Source organism: Telopea speciosissima, chromosome 4 (genome assembly GCF_018873765.1).
Source record: "Telopea speciosissima isolate NSW1024214 ecotype Mountain lineage chromosome 4, Tspe_v1, whole genome shotgun sequence".
Taxonomy (NCBI): Eukaryota; Viridiplantae; Streptophyta; class Magnoliopsida; order Proteales; family Proteaceae; genus Telopea; species Telopea speciosissima.
In genome coordinates, this window is record NC_057919.1 from 11,528,139 (window position 1) to 11,551,745 (window position 23,607).

The 23,607-nt window shown below is 38.4% G+C and overlaps 1 protein-coding gene and 1 long non-coding RNA gene across 4 annotated transcripts; one reads left to right on the forward strand and one right to left on the reverse strand.

Moving 5' to 3' along the window:
- Positions 1-709: 709 nt before the first annotated feature.
- On the reverse strand, positions 710-22,068 carry LOC122658537. 3 transcript variants are annotated; one of them, XR_006332457.1, is made up of 12 exons: positions 21,756-22,068; positions 19,984-21,655; positions 16,538-18,007; positions 15,588-15,973; positions 10,196-10,984; positions 9,180-10,162; positions 7,738-8,167; positions 4,426-4,588; positions 1,662-1,765; positions 1,433-1,524; positions 1,089-1,336; positions 710-995 (listed from the first exon to the last, which is right to left on the reverse strand). XR_006332457.1 is itself a non-coding variant. In XM_043853544.1 (11 exons), exons 1-11 carry the CDS (start codon positions 21,998-22,000, stop codon positions 1,260-1,262), a joined length of 6,411 nt encoding a protein of 2,136 aa, XP_043709479.1. In that variant the 5' UTR covers positions 22,001-22,068; the 3' UTR covers positions 966-1,259. The 3 variants fall into 3 exon arrangements, 1 of the variants encoding a protein (XP_043709479.1); XR_006332458.1 differs by having other exon boundaries at positions 710-1,010; XM_043853544.1 differs by having other exon boundaries at positions 966-1,336.
- Positions 5,150-5,908, forward strand: LOC122658538. The gene is made up of 3 exons (XR_006332459.1): positions 5,150-5,237; positions 5,405-5,610; positions 5,833-5,908. It is a non-coding gene; the product is annotated as an uncharacterized LOC122658538 (long non-coding RNA).
- Positions 22,069-23,607: the final 1,539 nt, after the last annotated feature.

The following is a 23,607-nucleotide window of genomic DNA, read 5'->3' on the forward strand; positions in this document are numbered from 1 at the left end:
ACATTATCTTTTCCCACAAGTTCTTCCTTTTTCCTCCTTCAATGCAGTCTTTGTCCATTCTTCATTCTTCGTGTTTTGGTTTCAGTTTGAAAACAAGGAAAAATTAGAGAAATGTGGGGAAGGAGGCATAATGGTTTTGCCAGAGTCAGAGGGATATTCATGAAGTGAAGAAGAAAGAAAGACATGGAGAGAATGATAGGGGAAAGAGACAGAAAGAAGTGGTATCGCCAACAGGAGCAAGGAAGGGATGGAAAGGTTCAAAAGGGACAGAGGGAACTGTTCCAGAATCCAGAAGAGAAATGTGTTACTCACATGTTTGGTAGAAACAACACCTCAGAATTTTGCAAGATTTACATTAGGCTCTACTTGCGTGGCAGATTCTTTTCTTACACACACAAAGTACAACAAAGATAGTTTAGAGTTTAGACTAACAAACTAATAGGGGTTGCAAATCATATTCCATAAAAAATGGCTCGTACATGTCCAAAGTTTCAACTGGGTATAATTATAGATAAGTGATTATATGTGTCCCTCACTAATTAATCAATTTTGTAGAAAATATCCCCATAAACTCACATTGAAACAGGCGACTCCTGCATATGCACCTATCATGGGCTTCTTCTATCCTGTTAACCCACACCTCTGAGTGAAACCAAGACCCACTAAACTTAAAAGAGAAAAGAAGCAATATCCCAAGTTGTACAAGGAAGCAACAGAAAACTTCATTATGGATCATATTTGAAGGATACAATGGCATTAGTTTAGAGTTCAGACAAACTGGATTGCTTTTCATCAAGGCTAATGATAGTGTAATTATTAAGATGCAGCCCTTCCTCAATCAAGAAAACTTACATGCTTTCTTTTTAGTCTACAACATTGTTGAATCTATCATGTTTACCTGTTAGTATCTGTGTTCTGAGACATTACCCCGTGATGCCAATCAATTGTGGTGATTTTTCATTTTGCTATCTCCAGTTTTCTCTATAACAGGGAATCTGGAAGGCATAAATCTTCAATCCAGTCAATAAGAATAAATACAAAATTTGGGGGAGGTGGAGAGGAAGACAATAACTTGCAGCCAGAGTTACCTCATGTCAATATGTCATAGAAAGGCTTTGGTTAAGGAAACTAAGACAACATTCAACTTGATTTGTGTTGGTGAATGCCATTCTGCAAGTCTCTCGCCACATAGCTTTTCTCATTATCTAAACAGCCGCTTGGGGGAATAAAGATGATTTTGGCAAAAGAAATAATTCAGATCAGACTTTTCCTTCATATTGGAAATTCAGTTTGTAGTCATGTTGCAGAGTAGCCAGCGTGCTCCTGCAAGGTCCCTCTGCAAGACAATAGCAACAAAAGAATGGTGAATTCCAGATACTGAACTGTTCCTCAGATTCTAATTTTATTGTCTGCAACAGAACAAAATGCTAACCTCCCAATACAGTGTGAAGATGTTGAAGATCATCTGACGAGCACGCGTCGACTAAAGCATAGACCCCTGGTCTCAGAGCCTCATCTATTTCCCTGCAGTTTCAGGACTAGTGCTTAAAATACAAGCTGATTAGAACAGAAATTTGAGTGTAAAATAGATACAAAAAGTGATTATTAGATTGAGCTCCTAATAATTATAATTCAGTCACAGACTAGATGTTAAACAAAACCTTTTGAGGCCAGTCTTACAAGGACCATATCCTGAATAGATCCATATGTAACTGGACAGAAATTGAAAACAATACCGCCCCAGGATGTCCTTCTGCTGCCTTATCTGTAAAAGGTAGCATACAATAACGTAAGATTACAAGAAGCAAGACACTTGAATAGCCAGTAGGGTTAAATAAATCTGGAAACAGGATTGACACTGAGAGCATAGTTAAAACATTGAGAAAAAACACATAAAAGCTAAAACCAAATCACTGTTTTAAAACTCGGATCGGAATTGGCAGAACAGGACGATTTGATTTGGAATTGACTGGAGCCGATTCCGATTAACCCAATTCTACGCATACTTCAGTCCAACCGAGTTAGGCCTGGGTCGATTCGACTCAGAATCGATGGAGAGCAATTACATACTCCATCACTTCTGAGTTTTTAAACCTTGAACTAAATATATTATACGAATATATCCTCAACTGTTCACTCTATTTCATACAACAGCAATCAATTTTTTACAAAAGACAACATTCTCAGCAGACCACTAGTTTATTGATGGCTGAGCCTACATCTGTGAAAAAGAATAATGAGGAAAGACAAAACAACATGGAAAACTGACAATCTTCGGTTGTTTCACATCATGCAGGCAGTGCAGTAAGATTCAACTGATTAAGTGTTATCCAACTACTAGAAGCCAGCCATACAGCCTATACTAATCTCGTTCTGCCATCCACTCTAAGGTCACCCTCTGCTATCATATAATGAAAACTGTAGTCTTTTCTCATCATTTCAACCCCAAGCCATTTCCTCATGTCCTTTTTACCCCCAATATGCACCAAATATCTTATTGATGCATTAGCTGGTCTTTGTTGCCCACTAACTTCATAGAATCTAGTAAAAAAAGAGCAGGGGAAGTGGCTCAAAGTTGAACCAAAAGTTTATTCATTTCCCCCAAGGCACATTTGCAATTTTCAGAAAAATTTGGGTTGATATTGTGGCCACTTTCATTACTCTTATTAGGCCGAAATTATTACCCTGATATGGATGCATGGCCTCACCCATCCATGTACTGCCCTGTGGCAGGTTGTCAGCATTATTCTCTAGGAATCATGAACTATAGAAGATCCCACTTTCCTTACTGATGTATTGTATACTCCCTCTGTCCCGCAATGAATTCCCCTTTAAAAAAAAATAAGCGGTTAAAGCAAGACCATCTTATTTTCCAAATTTGTCATTCCATTACTTGGGGCAAAATTGTTGTCAAATTAAATAATAAATCCAAGGTTTAAAGTGGTAAATTTCCTACGAACCTATTACTTAATTTTTATGCTAGACAAATGATTGGGGACAGCCTAAAAAGGGAAGTACTAATGTACTATCTTTGCAGAACGAAGGGAGTATCCAATACATCAATATCATATATATCGCAGTAGTAATCATAACAAATTGTTATCATCATAATATAATGGAAATGGTTCCACTAGACTAATCTTATGTGAGGCTACTGTTTAATAAAATCAATGATGAATGGGATGTACAATATCATAAAATGACTCAATTCAGACTTCAATAGTGACTGACTTGCATAAATTGTACACTTAACCCACGAGAGTCTCATGGGGTAGATGGTGTTTTATGACAGGAAGAAAATATGCAAGATAAATGCAAGTGCAACATATAGGAAATGTATTGGTGGACTGCACGTTGCTAGCAAGGAGTTTAAGTGGTATTGGTAAATATGATCTGGGATGCAACTGGTGGGCTAGGTTGGATATCTGATCAAAGAGTACAGATAAATGGTCATCTTGTATTTGTAGAGTTTTCTGTTGTTTACACTTGTACATTTGGTACTCCTTTATTACTGAAAAATCTTTTGTTGCCAACCCAAAGATAATAGTAATGATCATGATCATTGTTGTCATCGTCATCGTATCAATTTGCTTCCACAACACCCCCCCACCACACACACACACAAAAACAAAAAAAAAATTCACTTCTCTTTATCTAAAAATCCTTTCACATTTAGTGCTCCCAGTGGTAAAGGAGAAAAGTTTTGAGCCACATTTTTTCTTATTGTTTATTCTGTCCCATATTCGCCTTTTCTTGCAGGGTTTATGTCAATTTGCTTACCCTCTCTTAATTTAACGTTTCTCTCAATGTAAAACAAAAAAAAGGCAAAGAAGAAAACATTGAGCCACACTCCTATGGTTTCTTTTCTATCTCAAGTTTCTCTTGTCAACCAAACCATATATAATCTCTCTACTTAATTTTCATTTTTTTTTCTTCTTCTCCTCAATCTTCCTCCCCAAACAAATGCAATCTGAAGGTGAAGTCAATCTTAAATCGTATTTATATAAGTATCTCAGTCCCGCTCTAGGGTGTAAGAGCCAGTTTTATTGAATGGAAAATTTTACCAGCCCCACTGGATCCAAATATTGTATGCGACTATGTGGGAATAGAACCTATCAAAGTTATAGATAAGTTTGATATATTATCCAGCATTTCCCTGACAGTGGGATTTTATGCACTATCTGATATATACAGCAAAATTGCCCCGTGTAACATGAAAACCTGTGATCAATACAGGATAAAATAGGACGCAGTCCTTAAATTCACCTTATTAAAGTACACAGCCTCTTTTTCATATATTTCTTGTTCCAAATCATAAAATGTTCTCACTAGTCTGAAAAACCAACCAAGCCTGAAGTGCATCTGGATTTCAGTAAACAGAAAATCATGACTCATAAAAAATGGCTTGTTTCTGATATCACATACCTCTTCATATATCCTCCGGAGAAAGCTAGCACACTTTACTCCCTGTTGTACATCCCAAGCAAAGTAACCTTTTCTGGCCATTAAATCAGTATCCACCGTCTCCAAACAAACAAGGAGAACAGAAACTGAATCTTCAAGCAGAGCAATGCATTGTTCAGTCTCACTGTGGATTGTATTCAGCATTACAAACAAATCAGTTCCCCATATTACAAAGAAGGTGAATCACAGGAACGCAAACCTAACATTTTGCATAGGAAAAAATATTTGAAAAAAAAAAAGAACAAAACCGAACAATACTATTGAGAACAATGGAAACAATAAAAATAGGGTAATTTACACATACCACCCCTGAGGTTTGACGAAAGGATATTTTCACCCCCCAGTTTTGGAAAATTCTGCGTACCCCCCTGAGGTTTGCAAACGGTAACAAATAAGCCCATTCCATCAGTTCATGACTAACACTGTTAAAAATTAGACTTGAATTGACGGAATTGCCCTTCTAAGAAGAACCCCCCCCCCCCCAAAAAAAAAAGAGGTGAATGGACAAAATTACCCTTACAAAGGAAAAAAAAACCCTGCAACTCATCTTCCTCAATTGAGTTGAAGGTTTCAAAACCATAAGGGTTTTTCTTTTGTTTCTGTAATTATGATTAAGAGAAATAAAAGGAGTGGGTTTTAAACTGGAAAACCCTAGGCAATTGGGTTTCAAAACACTTTTCAACCGTTTAGGGATTCTGTCGGGTATCGTGTCTATAGCATTCATCTGCGGAACTCTAACTGCTCTCTTCCTCTCCACTGCTTTGACATTTTAGGTCTCTCTTTTTCTTCTCAGTTTTTTTGTTTTTTTTTTTTGGAGTATTTGGAGAAGAACCATCTATATTTTTGCTCCTCGATTGCTTCTCTGCTTGAATCTCCATTACTCCCGTGACAGAAGATCTTTTGGGGGCATTCCTCACTGAAATTTCAAAATGTCTTCCAGGTTTCAGCGACAGTGGCGGTGCTTGCAGCCTTGTACATAAAAGTTTTCCTTAGGGATTCAATCGGCGGCATTGATGCGGCTTCGCTGCGAACAATCTCCAAGAAGACAAACAATGTTGTTCACTTCGATGAAGATTCCTCCTCGAAGATACAGTTTTTTAGTAGAATCCCTTCAGTAGAGGAGATTCTTTACCTTTTGAGGATTAGGTAACTACATTCCATTCACCGAAACGTTCAAAATTTCAACCTAAACTCTGGATCTCTGTACTGCAATTCTCGCTTTCCATGATTGAATTTGGCATTCTTCAATATAAGTATCTAAGATTAGGCCTTATGGATTCCATTATTTCCTAAGATTCCAGGTTTTGGAAATTGGTTTTTCACATCTTATTTTATTTTTTTTATGGGTTATATGATTTTATTTTGCAGCACAACCTTTTCACAAGTTACAGTTGTTGCATTCTTCAACAATCTTGCTGAGAGCGCGCTTTCTTCTTCGTTATTGGTACTTCTCCACCATGAAACCCAAGTAGGAATTAAATTAAGGGTAATTGACGAATCAATGGGACGCTAGGATGGTTGCCAATCATCTTCCCCAATCGATTTTGGGGAAGATGAGTTGCAGATTTTGGTTTTTTTTTTTTTTTTTTTTTTTTTTTTGGGTTCTTCTTAGAAGGGCAATTCCGTCAGTTCAAGTCTATTTTTTAACAGTGTTAGTCATGAACTGACGGAATGGGCTTATTTGTTACCGTTTGCAAACCTCAGGGGGGTACGCAGAATTTTCCAAAACTGGGGGGTGAAAATATCCTTTCGTCAAACCTCAGGGGTGGTATGTGTAAATTACCCATAAAAATAACATGAATACCCTAAACCCTAAAACCCTATAGATACCCAAAATATTATTATAGGCTACTTGCCTACTTGCGAAAGAAAGTAATTCTTGAATTGCAGCACTGCAGCACACTTGCCTCTAGATGGACCACTAAACTATGTAATTAATATATGGATGTAGAAAATAAAAACTTACTCTACATTAGGACAGGATAATGGAAGAGCGAAAAACTATAGCTTCTATGAAATAAACTCTTTTAAAACATAGGGCATGAAAAAGCCACTGATAAAACTCTTACAACTGAAAAAAACCCAGTGAAAGATGAAACTCATGTTTGGTAAAGGGCCACTAGGAGATGGATGCTGTCTATGGATAAATTCACAAGAGTCACCATGACCAAAGCCTCGATGATTTGGGATGGCCACATGGTTCCTGTTTCATCATTCCATTCCATCTAGGAGCATGATGCATACACTTTCAAATCCTCTCACTCCCTCAATGCACCCAGGTCAAAAGTCCAACATACCTCTACACCCCTGAAACCTGCCCTACAAGTCTACAAGACCTCTAAAATTACCCACCACCCAAACTCCAAAAAAATCCATACTCCAAGAACACATGACAAAAACTAAGTAGCTAATGGAATGTAAATGATGCAATCCCAGGTCACAAAGTCCTGCTTTGGGAGCACTATGGGCCCACAAGAATAATAGATAATTCAAGTCAAGGGCCTAGTGGCATAAATGTAAATAAATGGAAGTTTTGAGTCCATTTTGGTAAGTTAACAGGAGCAGGGACAAATCAGGAATTAAATTTACAGAGAATGGACTATTTTGGAATTGGAATAGTACAGTGTAGATAAAAATAGAATAAAAATCTGAAAACAGGGGTATTTGTTGTCTTCAACCTCACGATCGTAATACGCCAGCAGTAAGGCCAACTCAATTCAGGTGGTCCCTCTGACTGTGCTAAGAACCACCACATTGTCTCTTCTTAGGATCTTCAGATTCGGCTTCTCTAAGTAACCTTTGTTTTCCTTTCTTTTTGGTTTTTGCCTTTTCTTTTCTTTGTTCCCCTTAGGAGTGGCCTTGTATATATTTTCCTTCCTCTTTAATGCATTTCTTTATTCACCCAACAAAAAGGGATTTTCTTACTGACACCTCTTAAGGTCTCACGTAATTTGTAACCTTATTTTTTTGCCCACTTAGTACAACAAACTTTTTCTTTAAATGAGGGTAAAAATTTTATTTCACATATGTACTCAAAAAGTGTGAGACAGTGACAGTCGTTGAAATGACATAATGATAAGTCACTTTCAAATAACTTTGAAAACCCTCTTTTACCCCTGACTTAAAGAACTTTTGAGGATAACTCAAGTGGCAATTAAAAGAAGGTTACACGTTCTAAATACACCAATCTAGGAGTCATTCAGACAATCCCATAAGTAAATCGTCAAAATAATGTTGCACATGAATAAGAATAATGGAAATAAATACTCATACCTCTTATGGTGCCTAACCATGGTACACAATAATCTGCAGCATGCACTAAACAACTCTACTGTAAACTTCTGAACTACAACATAGGAATCCACAACTGCTACAGGCTTTGATTCTTGTTCGCTAAAGAATAGAGAATTGGATGTAGCTTGGGCTCTCAGCTGACGGAAATCTTTAAAAAGCATTGCTGGTACATGTAGAGCCTGTCCCACATGACTAGAATCCATCTGAAACAGGGCATGTTTTCCAGCAACTTTTGTTAGAACCTGGACACACATAAGAATGACTGATCCAGGATCAGGACCAGTATCTCTATCATCACAGGTTAATTTCACACAGAAGATTAGCGGACTCTGCAAGTGTACTACTATGTTGAATAAGGCACTAATGAAACTTTGGATATGTCTTCTAACCACGTTCAAGCGCTTCCTCCCTGAAAAGCAGGTAATGAGTCAGAACACGCATGTTCCAGTAAACAAAGAAAAAAAATAAGAGAAATGCATCCCGACAGACACATCAACTGCTAACAAGATTTTTTATTTTCTGATTGATTTTTTTTTTATTACATCAGATCATGCAGTCAATAATCTAGTCAGGTTATACAGGTTTGAAGTTTGGATTCTACGATGTGACAGACCAAACACTAGGCATGTGTTCATATGACTATACCAAAGCATTGCAAGCTTACAGTTGTCAGAACATTTAACACAATGATGCACCTTCCATTAGATTTCACATAAAGTACTCCATCTAAAAACTCCATAATACCCTTGAGAAGCACCATCCCAGACCCATGACACGGTCAAAAGAAGCATATGATAATAACAAGCCTTGAGGGGTTGATAAGCTCGATCACCAATCTTCCCTTGGAGTAGAACACAACACTATGCCTCTTGAAACAGCTTCCCTTCTAGTAATAAGAGAAAAAAAGTTTGCCATCTGGAAGAATGGATCCTTCCCAACATGTGTACTGTACACTAAAATAAGATGAATCCAAGACAATAATGCCCATTTGAGACTCCAGCTAACTTAATCTAAAAGATGAAGCCAGCAACAGATCTGGTCACGATACATATCATCGTTGCAGTATAAAGGCATATCCAAATGATACCTAGGGCCAGGTGTTGTAATCACAGAAATCATCTGGCAGTCTCAAGGAACTAGGAAAAGTTTTTAAAAAAAATGAAAGAATGAACAATTCAAGTGAAATATAAGTACTTGAAAGCAGAAGAATTACAAGAAACCCAAAAATACAGTTTTCTGTAAGCAAAAAACTAATGGAAGTCGTATCAAACTGGGTGCTCCAAACCTCATATAGCATAACAACAGAACAGATATACTGTTTCAGAAACTTAACAAAGACATATTTTGGCATTTTCTTACCAACAAAGTTATATGATCATTATAGTTGCTAAATTTATAGAAGACAAACAATCCAGTAGTACCTGAAACAGATTCAAGGACCACATCCAAGCAGTCAACCGCAGCTGCAACAACAGATGAAACTTTTCCCCCATCTGGGTTTCCAGTATTTATCTCATAAGAAATATTGCAGCCTTCCCGCACACCTACCAGTGCTCTCTCTATAGCCTGTACTGCTGACAATAAGTGCAGCTCTAGAGGTTCCCTGATGAAAACTGTGAATGACGTCCTCAGCCTAGCTTTAAACTCACCCAAGCTATAGAGCTCATGACAAAAAGGGGATTCAAATGACCCTATTTGACCTTGAAGTGTCTCTTTACCCAATTCTCTCTCCTGAGATTGAAGAGTAGCTCCTTTTCCCTGTAAAGAAATGCATTTCCCTATAGCCCTTAAATGTATATCTATTAGTTGAGCATACGCACTTCTAGATGATGTGGGATTGGTTGAAGAAAAGTGACCCCCTAAAACTTCAAGATATTTTAGAACACCATCTAACCAAATAAAAGAAAACGAGTGTGGCATCGCACTCATGTTTGAGAACTCCATTAACAAGAACTGTGAAATGCCAACAAAAATAGGTATCAAGGTGGATGACAAGGGGCTGCAATTAATCTGCAATTGTAGTCTTAGAATAGCAGAAGCTGCAACAAAAAGTTGTCGGACTGAAAATGCTACTTCAGGATGTTCACCTTTTAACAAATTTTGCATCAAATCCTTCTTCAGATTTTGCAGCTCAAATGGATCAAACTCAGTCAGCATATCCTCGTCAGTACATTCAGAATTTTCAGAGAGCAAACTTTTCTTCCAAACACTAAAACCATTAACTCCAGAACTCAAAGCACTTCCATGACAATTGTCAGTATCTAATGCCAAATCATTCTTTCCACCTTCAATGTTCTCTTCCTGCTTGTCAGGATTCATTACCTCATCTCCAGAATATTTGTGCAAAGACCAACAGGGCACCTTGAAGCTCAATGAACCATTATTGTTGTTGAACTTAGGAAGACTTTTAACACCACATGAACTCTCAACCTGCCAACCATTCTCAAAAAGCAGTACTTGTAAGTAAAGAAGTATAAGATCCTCAAACACAGAGATACAGGGGCTGAGTTCAGGGATATGAACAAGTTTCCGTATCAATGATTTTGTTTTCGCTGTGGAACACTTCTCATGTACATTGTTCAAGACAGATGCAAGACCCCACAAAAAACCTTGAAAACAAGATATTATAGAGGATAACTTATTCAAATTCACAACATCAACACCAGGTTCAAAGTTTACATTACAATGGGTATTCTTTAGAGATTCAAGGAAGCTTTGTGTCTGTTCCTTCAAAATGTCCGCCATAAGTACCACACCTTTCCAGGCATTAGCATGTCCAGAGTAGTCAAATCTTGGATCAGAGTCAACTAAGTTATCTTCATTACAGATCATACCAGACTCGAGGAATTCTCCACAAGGATTTTCATCATATATTAGGGAGTGAATTGCTAGATGGAAATGTTCTTTGGTTACCATCAAAAACACATAGGATGTATGGTCCATCAGCGAGAAGACCATATCTTTCACTGGGCCACCAGACGCTTCTGAAACCATGATTGAGAGCCCAAGAACTGCAAAAACAGACCTTAAAAGCCATAAAAGAGAACCCGAACTCTCAAAGAGCACTGAAATAACTGATGATGATCCAACTTCCATCTTCTCCTCAGAACATGCTATCATTAAGTATTTCAATGCCCTCCGGCAAGATACAAACAATCTCAAGAGATCACTGTGATTAACCGTGTCTAGTTCACCATGAAAATCTAATAAGCCAAAAACCACAAGCCTGTAGGCAAACCAAGTTTGTCAATACACAACAAGCACAATGCATTTGGAAAGCAAGAGTCAAATTTGATCAAGAATATGCTCAAGTGGGAAAGACAAATTTAAATGCAAAAGCATCCAAACATAGTAACACATCCAAAAAAAAAAAACCATGCACCCACATAAAAATGCCAACTTAATGTAGCAGCATAACAAGATGAACACTGAAGAATAGGGACTTGAAGCCCATAAAACAAAAAATGACAGACAACAACAAAAGATTGATTCATTGAGGAGAAACAATATTTCAGTTTGCAATCTCTAGGCAGCAGTGAAACCTTAGTCATCAAAATATGGGGAGGGGATAGGAGGCACTGAATTTAAAACACCCACGGGAAACATATCCTGCAACCATGCGGAACAAGAAAAGCTACCCAGTATTCATATTTTGAACCTTACCTAGAAGAACTAGAACAGATAGTGTTAGATGCTCCCACATCAGCACTTCAAGAGCTTCTAATCAATCATCCCTCACTGGGTGTCAAGCAGTATCCCTTTCCATTATTTCCATATTCAGGTTACTCTTACAAGTGGTGCAATTTTCTTCTTATGATTCTCATGCATTTTAATTTTGCAAGTGGTCTGAATTGACCCTCACCCAATGCTTCACTGCTATTATCCCTTCTTCTCTTTCCATATTCATGTTGTGGGGGCATTGTAGTGTTATGAGCTGTGCAATCTTCTTCTAGCATTGTTCTCTAGCCATATTCATATTATGGGGCATTGTAGTGTTGCAAGTGGTGTAAATCCATGCTTCACCACTCTTGATGTCAAGTATCATCCCTTAAACACATTCATGTTGTGGTTCATTATAGTGTCAAGGGTAGTGTGATACGAACAACACTTCAAGAAGGTTTCCCAGAAGCAAAGGCCCAAAGTTTAGCCCATTAGGCTACCTGGCATTGGCTAGGGGAATATCTAGGATACCGCCATCACCTAAGCTCATCTAGGCATTTTGAAAATGTTAAGTTGTGTCAGTATCGATTGGGGGTATAAATGTACTCATCTCTTTATTTTTCAGTCCTCAAGGCTCAAGTGTAAAGTATACTTAAGTTATGTTGACCTGTCCACTTGAGTCATGTGAACTTGTCCTTTATTGTAATTTTCTTATCAAATTAATATATCTCCCCCCACCACTGTTTGAGTATTCTGCTCTTCTCTCAAACCATGGGCAGTTCGCTGCATTCTCTCTTCTTCTCTTCTTTTTCTTTTTGACTTTCATCATCTCTTCTCTCTCCCTTAATGTCCAGGTACTGATATCAAGTTCTAGATTCTAGTGTTGTCACAGACAACATTGAGGGACGCATGTTGAAAAGGCTGATAAAGTCTAACAAGTTAAAAGGAGCAGCAAAATCAGGACTTCAGTTATTAGAAGGAGAGGGTGTTTGCCTAAACTTGCAGCAATGAGCTGTGGCAAAACAAGTTAAGTCCCTAGTCTCTCTTCTTCTACTTCTTTTTCTTTTCTTTTCTTTTTTTAATTTTTTCTTCAGCCAAAGAGTATATCGGAGGCTTCAAGATGCTCATTGTCTAGTTTACACCTTGTACAAAAGGTGTTTTCCTAAACTTGCAGCAAAATCAGGACTTATGTTATTAGAAGGAGAGGGTGTTTGCATAAACTTTCAGCAATGAGCAGTGGCGAAACAAGTTAAGTCCCTATTCTCTCTTCCTCTACTTCTTTTTCTTTTTCCCTTTTTGACACAAGTTCCTCTTCTTTTCTTTGTTCTCATACTTTCTTCTTATTCTTCCACTCACCACAGGCATTTCCACCTCATGTCCAGCCATGTCAACAGGCACGTCTGTGTCAACACGTGGATTTATTGCACACTACTATTTAGAAATATGTTCACCCATGATCATCAGATTAAAGATGTCACCTTCACCAAATAAACTGGGTGTATGTGAGTTGGATCTTCGGTCAAAGAGTATATCAGAGGCTTCAAGATGCTCATTATCTATTTTACACCTTGTAAAAAAGGTGTTTGCCTAAACTTGCAGCAAAATCAGGACTTATGTTATTAGGAGAGGGTGTTTGCCTAAACTGTTAGAATTATTAGAAGTTATGTTCTAAGGGTAGTTTGGGAACTAGCTTGTTGACTAGTTGCCCTAATATGTAATTTCTATCTTTTTACCTTTTTACTCTTTACCTCTTTAGGGAGGTGTATGTAATTCTGTTATTTCTATTAGTGAAGCAATATAGGTGTGGAGAGATCTCTCTCACACACAACACATTACAACTCAAACATTCTCCTTCTCTTCCTCTGGCCTCCAAACTTCTCCTTCTCTCTTCTTCTTCCTTCTCCATCTTCTTCCTCTTCTATTACTTGTTTACCTAATCTAAAACTCAACTTGGTATCAGAGCAGGTTTGAGAGTTGTGTTTTTAGCTCCTTTCTCCTATTCTTTTTCTTCTCTTTGAAACCCTAGGATACAAAGGGGTTCAAGGAGAAGATCCCTATGTAAAAAATAATTGCTGAAAGAGCATGGAATAGGTTCGATTTGACCTATTTGTGTGGTTGAAGCTGCTGTTTGAACTCTGTTGCAGCTCCCTTATGGATTTGTAGCTCTCACAGCTACTACAGAAATTTCTGCCAGCCAGAGGTTGCAGCCCTTGTTTCTCTCTCATTTCAGATTTTTTTCAGCCTTGGAATAGCTCTTTGGAATCACCCAAGAGTACTTATCAGGCCCCTTAAGTCCCTCCTTGCAGCTTGAAGTATCTATTGGAACTCTCTCAGTTTTTTATGGAATCTCTGTTCTGCCCAGGTAAACCGAGACTGCACTTCCTCTGTGTTTTTTGTATTTGGGCTGCCCTATGCTGATTTCTTGGTTGAAGAATGACAATGGCCATCTTGTTTGAGATCTTGGAGCTTTTTTAAGCTTGTATTACTTCTTGGAAAGTGTTAAGGACCAGCCTATATCTGTGTTTTTCCTTGCTGGACTTTCTGTTTGGTATTGGACTCTTCTATTTGGGTTGAGTGTGTACTCCCCAACTGCTGTTTGTTATCTGTTTTATGGTCAAGTGCTCTTTCCCATATAATATGGCTAATACACCCACATCTGAGATTGGTTTGGCTGCTTCACAGCCCCTTCCCACAGCACACAATCACTTGAGAGTGGAGGGCTTCACTGATGCTGATTGGGCTGGCTCCATTATAGACAGGAGATCTACCTCCGGCTATTGTACCTTTGTGGGAGGTAACTTGGTTACATGGAGAAGCAAAAAACAACAGGTTGTAGCCAGATCCAGTGCAGAGGCAGAATTTTGAGCTATGGCGCATGGTGTTTGTGAACTCATATGGCTGAAAAGACTTGTTCAGGAACTGGGATTTGATACTGAAGGCCCTATGAGACTCTACTGTGACAACAAGGCTGCCATCAGTATTGCCCACAATCCAGTCCAACATGACCGAACTAAGCACATTGAGGTTGATAGGCACTTCATCAAGGAGAAGATAGACTCTGGCTACGTTTGTACTCCTTTTGTGCAGACTGGTGATCAGCTGGCAGACATCTTCACCAAGGCTCTTGCTTTTTCTCAGTTTAGTACTCTCTTAAGCAAGCTGGGAATGCATGATATATATTCTCCAGCTTGAGGGGGAGTGTTAGAGTTATTAGAAGTTATGTTCTAAGGGTAGTTTTGGAACTAGCTTGTTGACTAGTTGCCCTAATATGTAATTTCTATCTTTTTACCTTTTTACTCTTTACCTCCTTAGGGAGGTGTATGTAATTCTGTTATTTCTATTAGTGAAGCAATATAGGTGTGGAGAGATCTCTCTCACACACAGCACATTACAACTCAAACATTCTCCTTCTCTTCCTCTTGCCTCCAAACTTCTCCTTCTCTCTTCTTCTTCCTTCTCCATCTTCTTCCTCTTCCATTACTTGTTTACCTAATCTAAAGCTCAACTTAAACTTGCAGCAATGAACAGTGGCAAAACAAGTTAAGGCCCAATCCTTTCTTCCTCCACTTTTTTTTCTTTCTCCCTTTTTGAGACAAGTTCCTCTTCTTTTCCTTGTTCTCATACTTTCTTCTTATTCTTGCACTCACCACAGGCATTTCCACCTCATGTCCAGCCACGTCAACAAGCACATCTGTGTCAACACGTGGATTTATTGCACACTACCGTTTCCTACAAATCGTAGAGAAGCACAATTTGTCAATTAGACAAATGTTCACCCATGATCATCAGATTAGAAATGTCACTTTCACCAAATAACCTGGGTGTATGTGAGTTGGTTCCTCGGTCTAAGAGTATATCAGAGGCTTCAAGATGCTCATTGTCTAATTTACACCTTGTAAAAAAGGAAGATGATGAAAAACTGCAGAGACCTTACATGAGTAATCGGCGTGGACAATTTAGCTACTGAACAAAATCGCAATTAGTTTGCATATATATATATATATCCGTCCTAAAACATTTTCACAGTGAAAAGTCTAACTATCTCTATCTCCAACAAGACGAATACAAATGCAGTGTACAATATAATATTTGTTCAATGGATGGAAAGAAAACCACTAAACAAGATTGACTTATACTTTAAAATATTAATAAAGAAGATTCAAGCTTACCTTTCAAGATTTAGAATGTAAGTTGCATAAATTAAGCATGATCTTGAATTTGAATAACTTTTTGGCATCCAACTTAGGAAATGAATCAAAGTTTGACAAGCTTCAAGTCCCATGCCGGTAGTGTGTAAGGCTTTCGGTCCCTTTAGGCTTCCCATGGATGGAAAATTAGAAGGAACAGAATCCTGTCTTTCCATTCTAGAGGCACCATGTGCAACATCTGTGCCTTTAAGAACAAGCACTGATGATTCTTCTAGCAACCCCAAAACCTCTGGCCAATTAGGTAATGAACTAAAATTAACACCCTTGGTCAGAGAATCCCAAAATTGTGGTGCTATTGACTCCTCCAGTATATGGCAGAATCTTGATCTCAAATGCCTGCAGAGGAACTAGGAGAAGATGATACAAAAATCACATGATGCAGTTTCATAACAGTCCTCATAGGACAGTAAATAACAAAAAAGGGGGTGATATAAGGAAATAGCGAGAAGCCAATCAACTGGTTAAGGTTTGGAAGAAAGGAAGGTTTCAACTCCTCTCAGAGTCAGAACAAACCCAATTTCCATCCTCTTGGAGGGATGATGTTGCCAATACTTACAGTCCATCTAAATAGCAGTCCTCGGGATTGCCAACATGGACAATGCCCAGTCTCTTTCAAAGCTAAACTCTATTGGACCCTCCAATCCTATTAAATTTTAAAATACAACTGCACAAAAAAAAAATGCAACTTTTTTCTAAGGTTGTAGGAGCTATTGGGCAGCGCAGAAATGTGCTGCATGAAGCAAGCAAGATGTGTGCTTTGGTTGCCAACCAAGCTGCCATATGTAAGACAACATGGTCATCCAAACTACTCCGGTCATGCCAAACAAAAACCCATACGCAAACAAAAAAACAATGCCAGAGAAGATGGAAGTAAAAAGTAAAGTTAACGACAAGTTCTTATAAGTTCTTACTGTTTCCTCATAAAGAACAGTGTCCCTGAGAAGTTCCAACGAGATCTGATGCACAGCTACTTTCCTTAGATACCCAGTTTCATGACTTTCATTCATGTTTTGCTTTTTAATGTCCCCTAAACTGCTTCTCATGCAATATAAGTAATTATAGAGAAGAAGGGATAAAAATTTCTTCAGCTCCTTCTTAGAAGCATGAGAACACCAAATATCAGTGTTTTGGCAAAGACTCCACCAAAGTGCAGTAGGCAATGACTTTTCATTAATAGAAGATACACAGAAATCCCATGCTTCATTTTCATGAGCAACACATGCATCTTTTCCCTTAAAAGTCAGAGAGTCTGAAATTTCCCGCTTAGCAATTAAAGGGAGGTATGCCATCATGAAGCTAGTAAGATCAGATGCCTCTTTCTTAAGAATTGATATTTTCCTTTTCCACTTTTTCTTTTCTTTACGAGACAGACGTAACCCAGCATCATCCATTTCCAGTTGGACCAACCTTACAACCCTCTCCTGTGAGAATTCAGAAGCTTTTATCCGCATATTTAAATCCACAATCCTCTGGAAAGCCATGGTATGAAAAACATAGACAAGGGGGGGACATTCAGCAACATTGTGCAGAAGACAAACTTTTGAAACAGATTCTATAGCGGTCAGAAGAGAAGCTGAAGGTTTGATAATCCAAGAAAAATAACCGTCATCAGCCCAGTCTGTCTTCTCCATCCAATCCTTTCCAGAGTATGCTGTAAACAAATCTCCCATTGCTGCGGATGCCTTTCTTGAAGAATCAGGAGGCATAAGGCTGATTGATTGCCGGTACAAGCTTCGGCAAGAAACATACAAACGAAAGAAAAACATTAAAATCCAGGCAGTGACGGTCCCTGTTGTAGATAAATTATTTTCATGGTCAGGCATCTTATGATTGGAAAACCTTCTTCCTGTGACAGAAAAGAGGAACTCATTGACACTCTCATTCTGCTCTCCAACCAGGAAACCTAAGGTCGGACATATTTCAGTCATCAGATCCTTCACAGAGCTTCCAACAAGAATACTGTTACCAGTAGTTACAGTTGAAGAATCTAATATAATGGTGTACACTTCAGACAAAGCCCTTCCTAAAAGTTCAGCTTGCAAATTTAAAACCAACATGCTGTTACTTAATAAATTAGCTTTCCCCAATTCTCCTGCGGAATCCCTCAAAGAAGTAACTTTCATCCATTCTAAGGACAGTACTATATCTGATTTCAACATACGGATGCATCCACTGGCTTGCCCTTCCGGTATGGACTTGATAGCACTAGAAATAGCAAGCCTAAAATCTGGTGAGCATAATAACGTTGCCACTGACCTTATACATGCTTCAGAGGGCAATGAAGGTGCTGAAATGAATCTTGAATAACTCATTTGACCGTCATCATCACAAAATCCAAAAATCCTCACTGACTTAGATAGCGCAAATATGGGAACATTAACCTACATTAGTAGGAAACCATCAGAGCAATAAACCAGACAACAAATGTGAGAAAATCTGTTGAAGAAAATAGTTTAATTATAGACTATGTATAATTTTATCCTAAAGGGGCAGAGAGTCAATCCAAGTGTTTGCTTATTGTCCTATAGACAGACATCTAGCCATTCTACTTTCCAACTCCTACAGGGTCTAAAGTTCCTACTTGGACTTTAATTCAAACGATTAATTGCCTTCATCCATTACATTAGCATCCCCCACTAAAATATGAATACAAGTTCAAGCAACTCATTATATAGATAGAATCTGTGTAAGCATGCTGCCAACACTAATTGACCTACTTTAGATAGTAAAGGAATGCTCTAAATATTCCCTAACAACCCAACTACATATAACTGTTACAAGGCGACATATTATCAACTAAAACCTACAACCTGATATGAAACTTACACCAAAAGGATCTCGCATGTTGACCCCACATACCAAAAAAGTTAAGGAGAACAGAGAAAACCTTCAGTGCATTGTATCTTCTTTTGTCCTCTTTCCACTCTAGAATTCCCGTAAGCATGGGTTTCATGAGAGAAGGAGATTGTGTAAGGGCTAAGCTTTCTTCATTGGCTTTCGAAATGGCATCAATCTTCAGAGGAGTTCTGAGAATTATATGAAGGAGACTCAGGTAATGTAACGATATGGATACCAATGTTACGAACCCAGATTGGATGTCTGACCTTCTAGGCCTGGCAGTTGGGGTTCAATGGTCCAACCATTTGGGCCACAGTCCAAACATACAATGGTTAGTCTGTGGTATACTCAAACATCAAAGTATGCCTTATAAGGTCATGATGTCTACAGCAAAAGTGCCATCAGGCAGATGGTTAGGCTCAGGCGCTTGGGACTTTAGGTTCTAAGTTTAAATCCCTCATAGTGCTTGCTTACTAGTGCATTTTCTTGATGTGGAATACACTCGCACAACCCCGCAACAATTCAACCATCCAGCTTGGAGGCACTTAGCACATAGTTGACATGGCACCAAGGCAAACCTAAGCAGTGGCCAGGTGCGCAACTAAGGCATGCATATACCAAGGGAGGATCAGATGTAAAATATGATATTCCTTTCCTTTAAGATGTAAATTCGAGAAGGGGTTTACATGTAAAATGAAATTTTATTTGTTTCACTTGTAAATATGAGGAACAATGTATAAAATTAATATGTATGTATATATATATATGTAAGTTGTGAGGGTACATATGTGTCATGTACAAACTTTATGTTGCTGGCGGTATACGTTCTCTTGTGGTTTCTTATTTAGTAGTTTCTAGATTAGCTTGTTTCCTAGTTTATGTCTATCTCAGTCTCCTTTTATATCTTGGACTGTTGGGCTGGACCTGAGTTGGGCAATGTCAGATCTGAGATCGTGCTGGGTTGGGCTATTGCCCGCCCTATACCTGATCAAACCACAATAGTTGATTGCTCAGTTGAAGTGGAAGGGGGTTCACATGGCATCAAGCCTTGAGGACAAAACCCTTCCAAAAGTTTGCAGAGGTTAACAGACCTATTAATCAAATTGAAGACTTCAAGATAGGAAAGTGTTTGTGCACACCAAAGAGCCCTATATTTAATGTTACTAAAGATAGCTGCCTCATCAGCAAAGATGTTGTATACAGGCAATTTTTTAATATTGAGGATTATATACCCCATATGAATATCTTCTTTTTTATTTACTATATCATCATTGCTCATCATTTATGCAAAAAAGAAAATCCAACAAAAGTGATAATCTTAAAATAGAAGCAGGGCGACAAAATATTGAGTACTCAGACTAAATACATACTCTTGGGGGAAAATAGTAGTCACAAAGAAAATCACTCAGAAAATAGGGGGGAACTGAATCCAATTGCTTCACATTTACTATGTACACGTACAGTTTTATAAAAATTAATAAGTACATAATGCAATCCAATCAGAAAGTATTCTACTAACCTGGCGCAGCTCGCTATAGATATTAATCAACTGGCATCCAAGGTGCAGAATTTCTGAACTTAACACATTTCCGCATGCTGTATCACTTTGAGACTGTTCAATAGCCAAGAATGAGAGCATCATAAGCCACAAACTTACCAAATCATTCTCAACAACCTTGTATTCAATTTCCAGGAATAAGCATACAGCAACAAAAAGCTCCTTGGCTATTGAAGGCAGCATCTCCTTATGCCTTCCCTCACCTCTCTTCAATTCCGACAACCAGAGTAGCTGTATTTTTGCAGAAAATGATATAATTGTATCATAGACCAACTTCAAGAAATTAATATGTGCTCCCTCAGTCGTATCCTCAGTCTGTACGTATATTTTTTCCCGCATAAAACTGGAAATTATCTTATTAGTACATTTGAGACTGCAATGAATATCCAACAATGGCGGCTCTTCTTCCAGATCAATTTCAGAATACCTTTTAAGATCAAGTAGCAAATATTCCATAAACTGTGCAAAGAGATCAAATAGGGTTTTACATGTTTCCATGTCCAGCCTACTTGAAAAATAAGCCTTTTCTGAGACTATATCATTGTACCTAGCAGAGAGATTAGACGCAGAACTTGTATTAACACCTTCTACGTGTTTTGCTATTATTGTCTTTTTCATCTTCTTGGTACCCTCAGACAGGACTGAAGCTCGCTTTTGCTTCTTTACTCTGATAACAAACAGGCGAAAGAGCTCTCCAACACCACCTAGTACTGACACTGTCTTCTCACTCATGATTTTTTCTAATTTCTGGAAGAAACGCCTGTGATAGCTTTTAATAAGCATTATCGTGTCTTTAATTTTCCTATCATGACACCCTATATACTTTTCTGTGGTGCGTGTGGTTAGAAAACCATCAACATGGGCTGGATGGAATAGCCCATTCAACAAAATATCTTCAGCAATCTTCAATAAATTTTCTGTGAATGCAGAACTAGCTCCATTTGTCTGAAGATACAACATGTTCAACAAACTCAGTAGCGGCTCTAGAAGCCTATCCACGATCACAGGAAATACATTTTTTGGACTTGGGTGAACCCTTAATAAATTAGTAAAGGGCTCAAGCAACAGACCCGACAAGCGCAGTAGAAGGGAGGCTGCATTACCAAAAGCTAATTTATAAGATAAAATCTTGTGGTCAAGCTCAAGCACCAACATAACCATCGAAGCCCACAAGTCCATATTGGCATTAAACACCCTACCACGAGAAGAGAACAGCAAGGTAACACAATCCGCCACAACAGTGTAGAGTTCAAACTCTTCACCGATAAGAACCAGCTCTTCCCCATGCTGCAGCATACTATCCACTGTTGATATTGCATCCCTTAAAATGCAAGACATTGCTCGCAAAAGATTTGGAGAGAAGCTCAGTGACACGTTCTGGTTCGTAGACTCCTCCAGGCAGAATTTAAAAACAACCCAGCATCTAAAGTCTAGACAAGCCTCCGTGACCCCAGACCGAGGTTTCTTTCCTTCAACAATGATTCTCTTGTCCAAAGAAGTTAACAAGGACTGAATCCATTCATTGAGGAATATAACTAAGCGAGAGACGCTCACCATTTCAACAGCTTCATTGGTGTCATCTCCCTCTTCACCGATTTTTGAATTAACGAAATGGAACCCGAGTTCTACTTTCCTACATAACATTTTGACCTAATCATTAAAAAAAAAAAAAAATTTGCACCGATGGCACGTAATTTCACAGGGAATGGATGAATTGAGGTGAGTAAACTGACCTTTGAAGATCATATTCTTTGCTCTGGAGAGATAAAATCAAGTCTAAATTTTTCCATCGTCCTCCTTTAAACTTTTGGTTCGTTTCTCCCTTTTCGTGTTTCTCTCTTTCTCCTTCTCCTCCTTCTTTCTCCTCCGGAAAATCGATACGCAAAGTCTTTCTGTCTCTGTCCTTCTCTTCATATTCTCTAAGCTTTCTCTTCTTCTTTTTGCGTTTCTCTTCAGATTGTACTCTACCGTCTACCATCGTTGTGCGTACAGAGCCTTCCGCCAAATTTGCAGGAAACTTGAAATGGGGACGAGGAAGTCTTCCCTCCTGCGGTCGTACTTCGTAGGGTTTAAGACGTTGATGCGTGGCCCCTGCGCCAGTTGAGGGGCAATAGCATCGCGCACGGGTATTCAAGGGGAGGGGTGGGGTTGTCATTTTACTGCCTCATGTGGGAGAACGCATGGGGACGCAGCCGGATAGATTTTTTCCCAAAAGTATATAGGAAAGCTTTGATTCGGTTTTATTCCAAAAACCCGGGTGCAAGTTTGGCCCGACGAGCCCGTGCCCGTTCGAAGACCAAGCCCGTAGAGCCTGAGTAGGGCTTTTCAGCTTGCAGGGCGAGCCAGGGTTTAGATTCCTAAGCCCAAATTGGGGGCCATTCTGGGCCTGGGCTAAGGCCTTTGGTTGAGCCCAGCCCAGCCCAATCCGGTCATGAATATATATTTATTTATTTCTATTTATGTAAAAATAAATCAAAACAAAAATACTATAAGCAGAATGTCTAACTTTATTTATACGCATCATATTCCCTATTCCTTCTCTTAAGTTTACAGTGTCGATTAAAAGAAATTTTTTTTAATCCAATCGATGAGAAAGGATTAAGAGAATCCACTCATTTTGAACCCAACATTGAAAATTTAAGAAGGGGATAAGGAAACAAGATTCAACAAATAAGAGGGAAAGATAACACACGTACTTTCAAAGTTAGTTATTAATCCCAAGGGGACAGCTTACTTGACAAGAATCAATATCTTATAATTTCTAAGGGGCAATGAGTTCAACTCTCCTTGAGGCTTTCTTATTGGAAAAAAAAAGTTATTATTGGACTAACTATATGGCTTAATGATAAAAAAGATAAAAAGGCAGAGCCCTACCTAGGGTCAGACCAAGCTAACTTGGGTTATCAATATGTGGAATATGTTAAAATCAACGGTATTGAGCTCAATTGAAATGCCATTTGAGAATTTAAAACAAATTATCCGATTAAATCGAGAAGCAAGTCTCCCTTTCTTACATGATAATAGGACAAGTGAAATTGGAAGAAAAAAAAATAGAAATATATGTATAATATCAACACGTGCACAAGTCTAAGTTGCATAAAAAGACAAGGTTATATGCAAAAATAAGGATTTATTTTGAGTCCGGATCAGGTTCTCGTACAATAACTTGATATATAACGCGTGGCTTAATCACAAAAAAGGAAACCTACGGTGAGGATTTGTTATTGGTTTTTTTTTTTAATACTAAACCCCATATTTCTCCCTCTCTTTTAGGCAGCATTTGGTATGTATTCTTAGTCAAGTTCGCATTCTGATGATAAAAATAGTTGTTTTTATCGCTCGAGAATGTGAAATCAAGCTAGAATACATTCCAATAACACATACCAAACACAGCCTAATATTCAATCTCAATTCTCAACTCCTAACTCCTCTCATAGTATATATTATCGTCTCACAACATATTCTCAACCTATAATGCATTCTGAGAATGATACCAAACAAAATCTAAAGTTTTCAGGGAATATACTAGCGGTCTCAAGCCTTTTAATCATTTTCAAAGGTGTTGGACATGGACCCAATCTCGTC

What these genes read in the sequence shown, in the direction of transcription:
- LOC122658537 (XM_043853544.1), bottom strand. Translation starts at nt 22,000, where the DNA reads ATGGTAGACGGTAGAGTACAATCTGAAGAGAAACGCAAAAAGAAGAAG. An exon ending in ATGGTTAGGCACCATAAGAG is followed by an intron (nt 4,589 to 7,737) that starts GTATGAGTATTT and finishes TACAATCCACAG; the next exon opens with TGAGACTGAACAATGCATTG. An exon ending in TCCGGAGGATATATGAAGAG is followed by an intron (nt 1,766 to 4,425) that starts GTATGTGATATC and finishes TACCTTTTACAG; the next exon opens with ATAAGGCAGCAGAAGGACAT.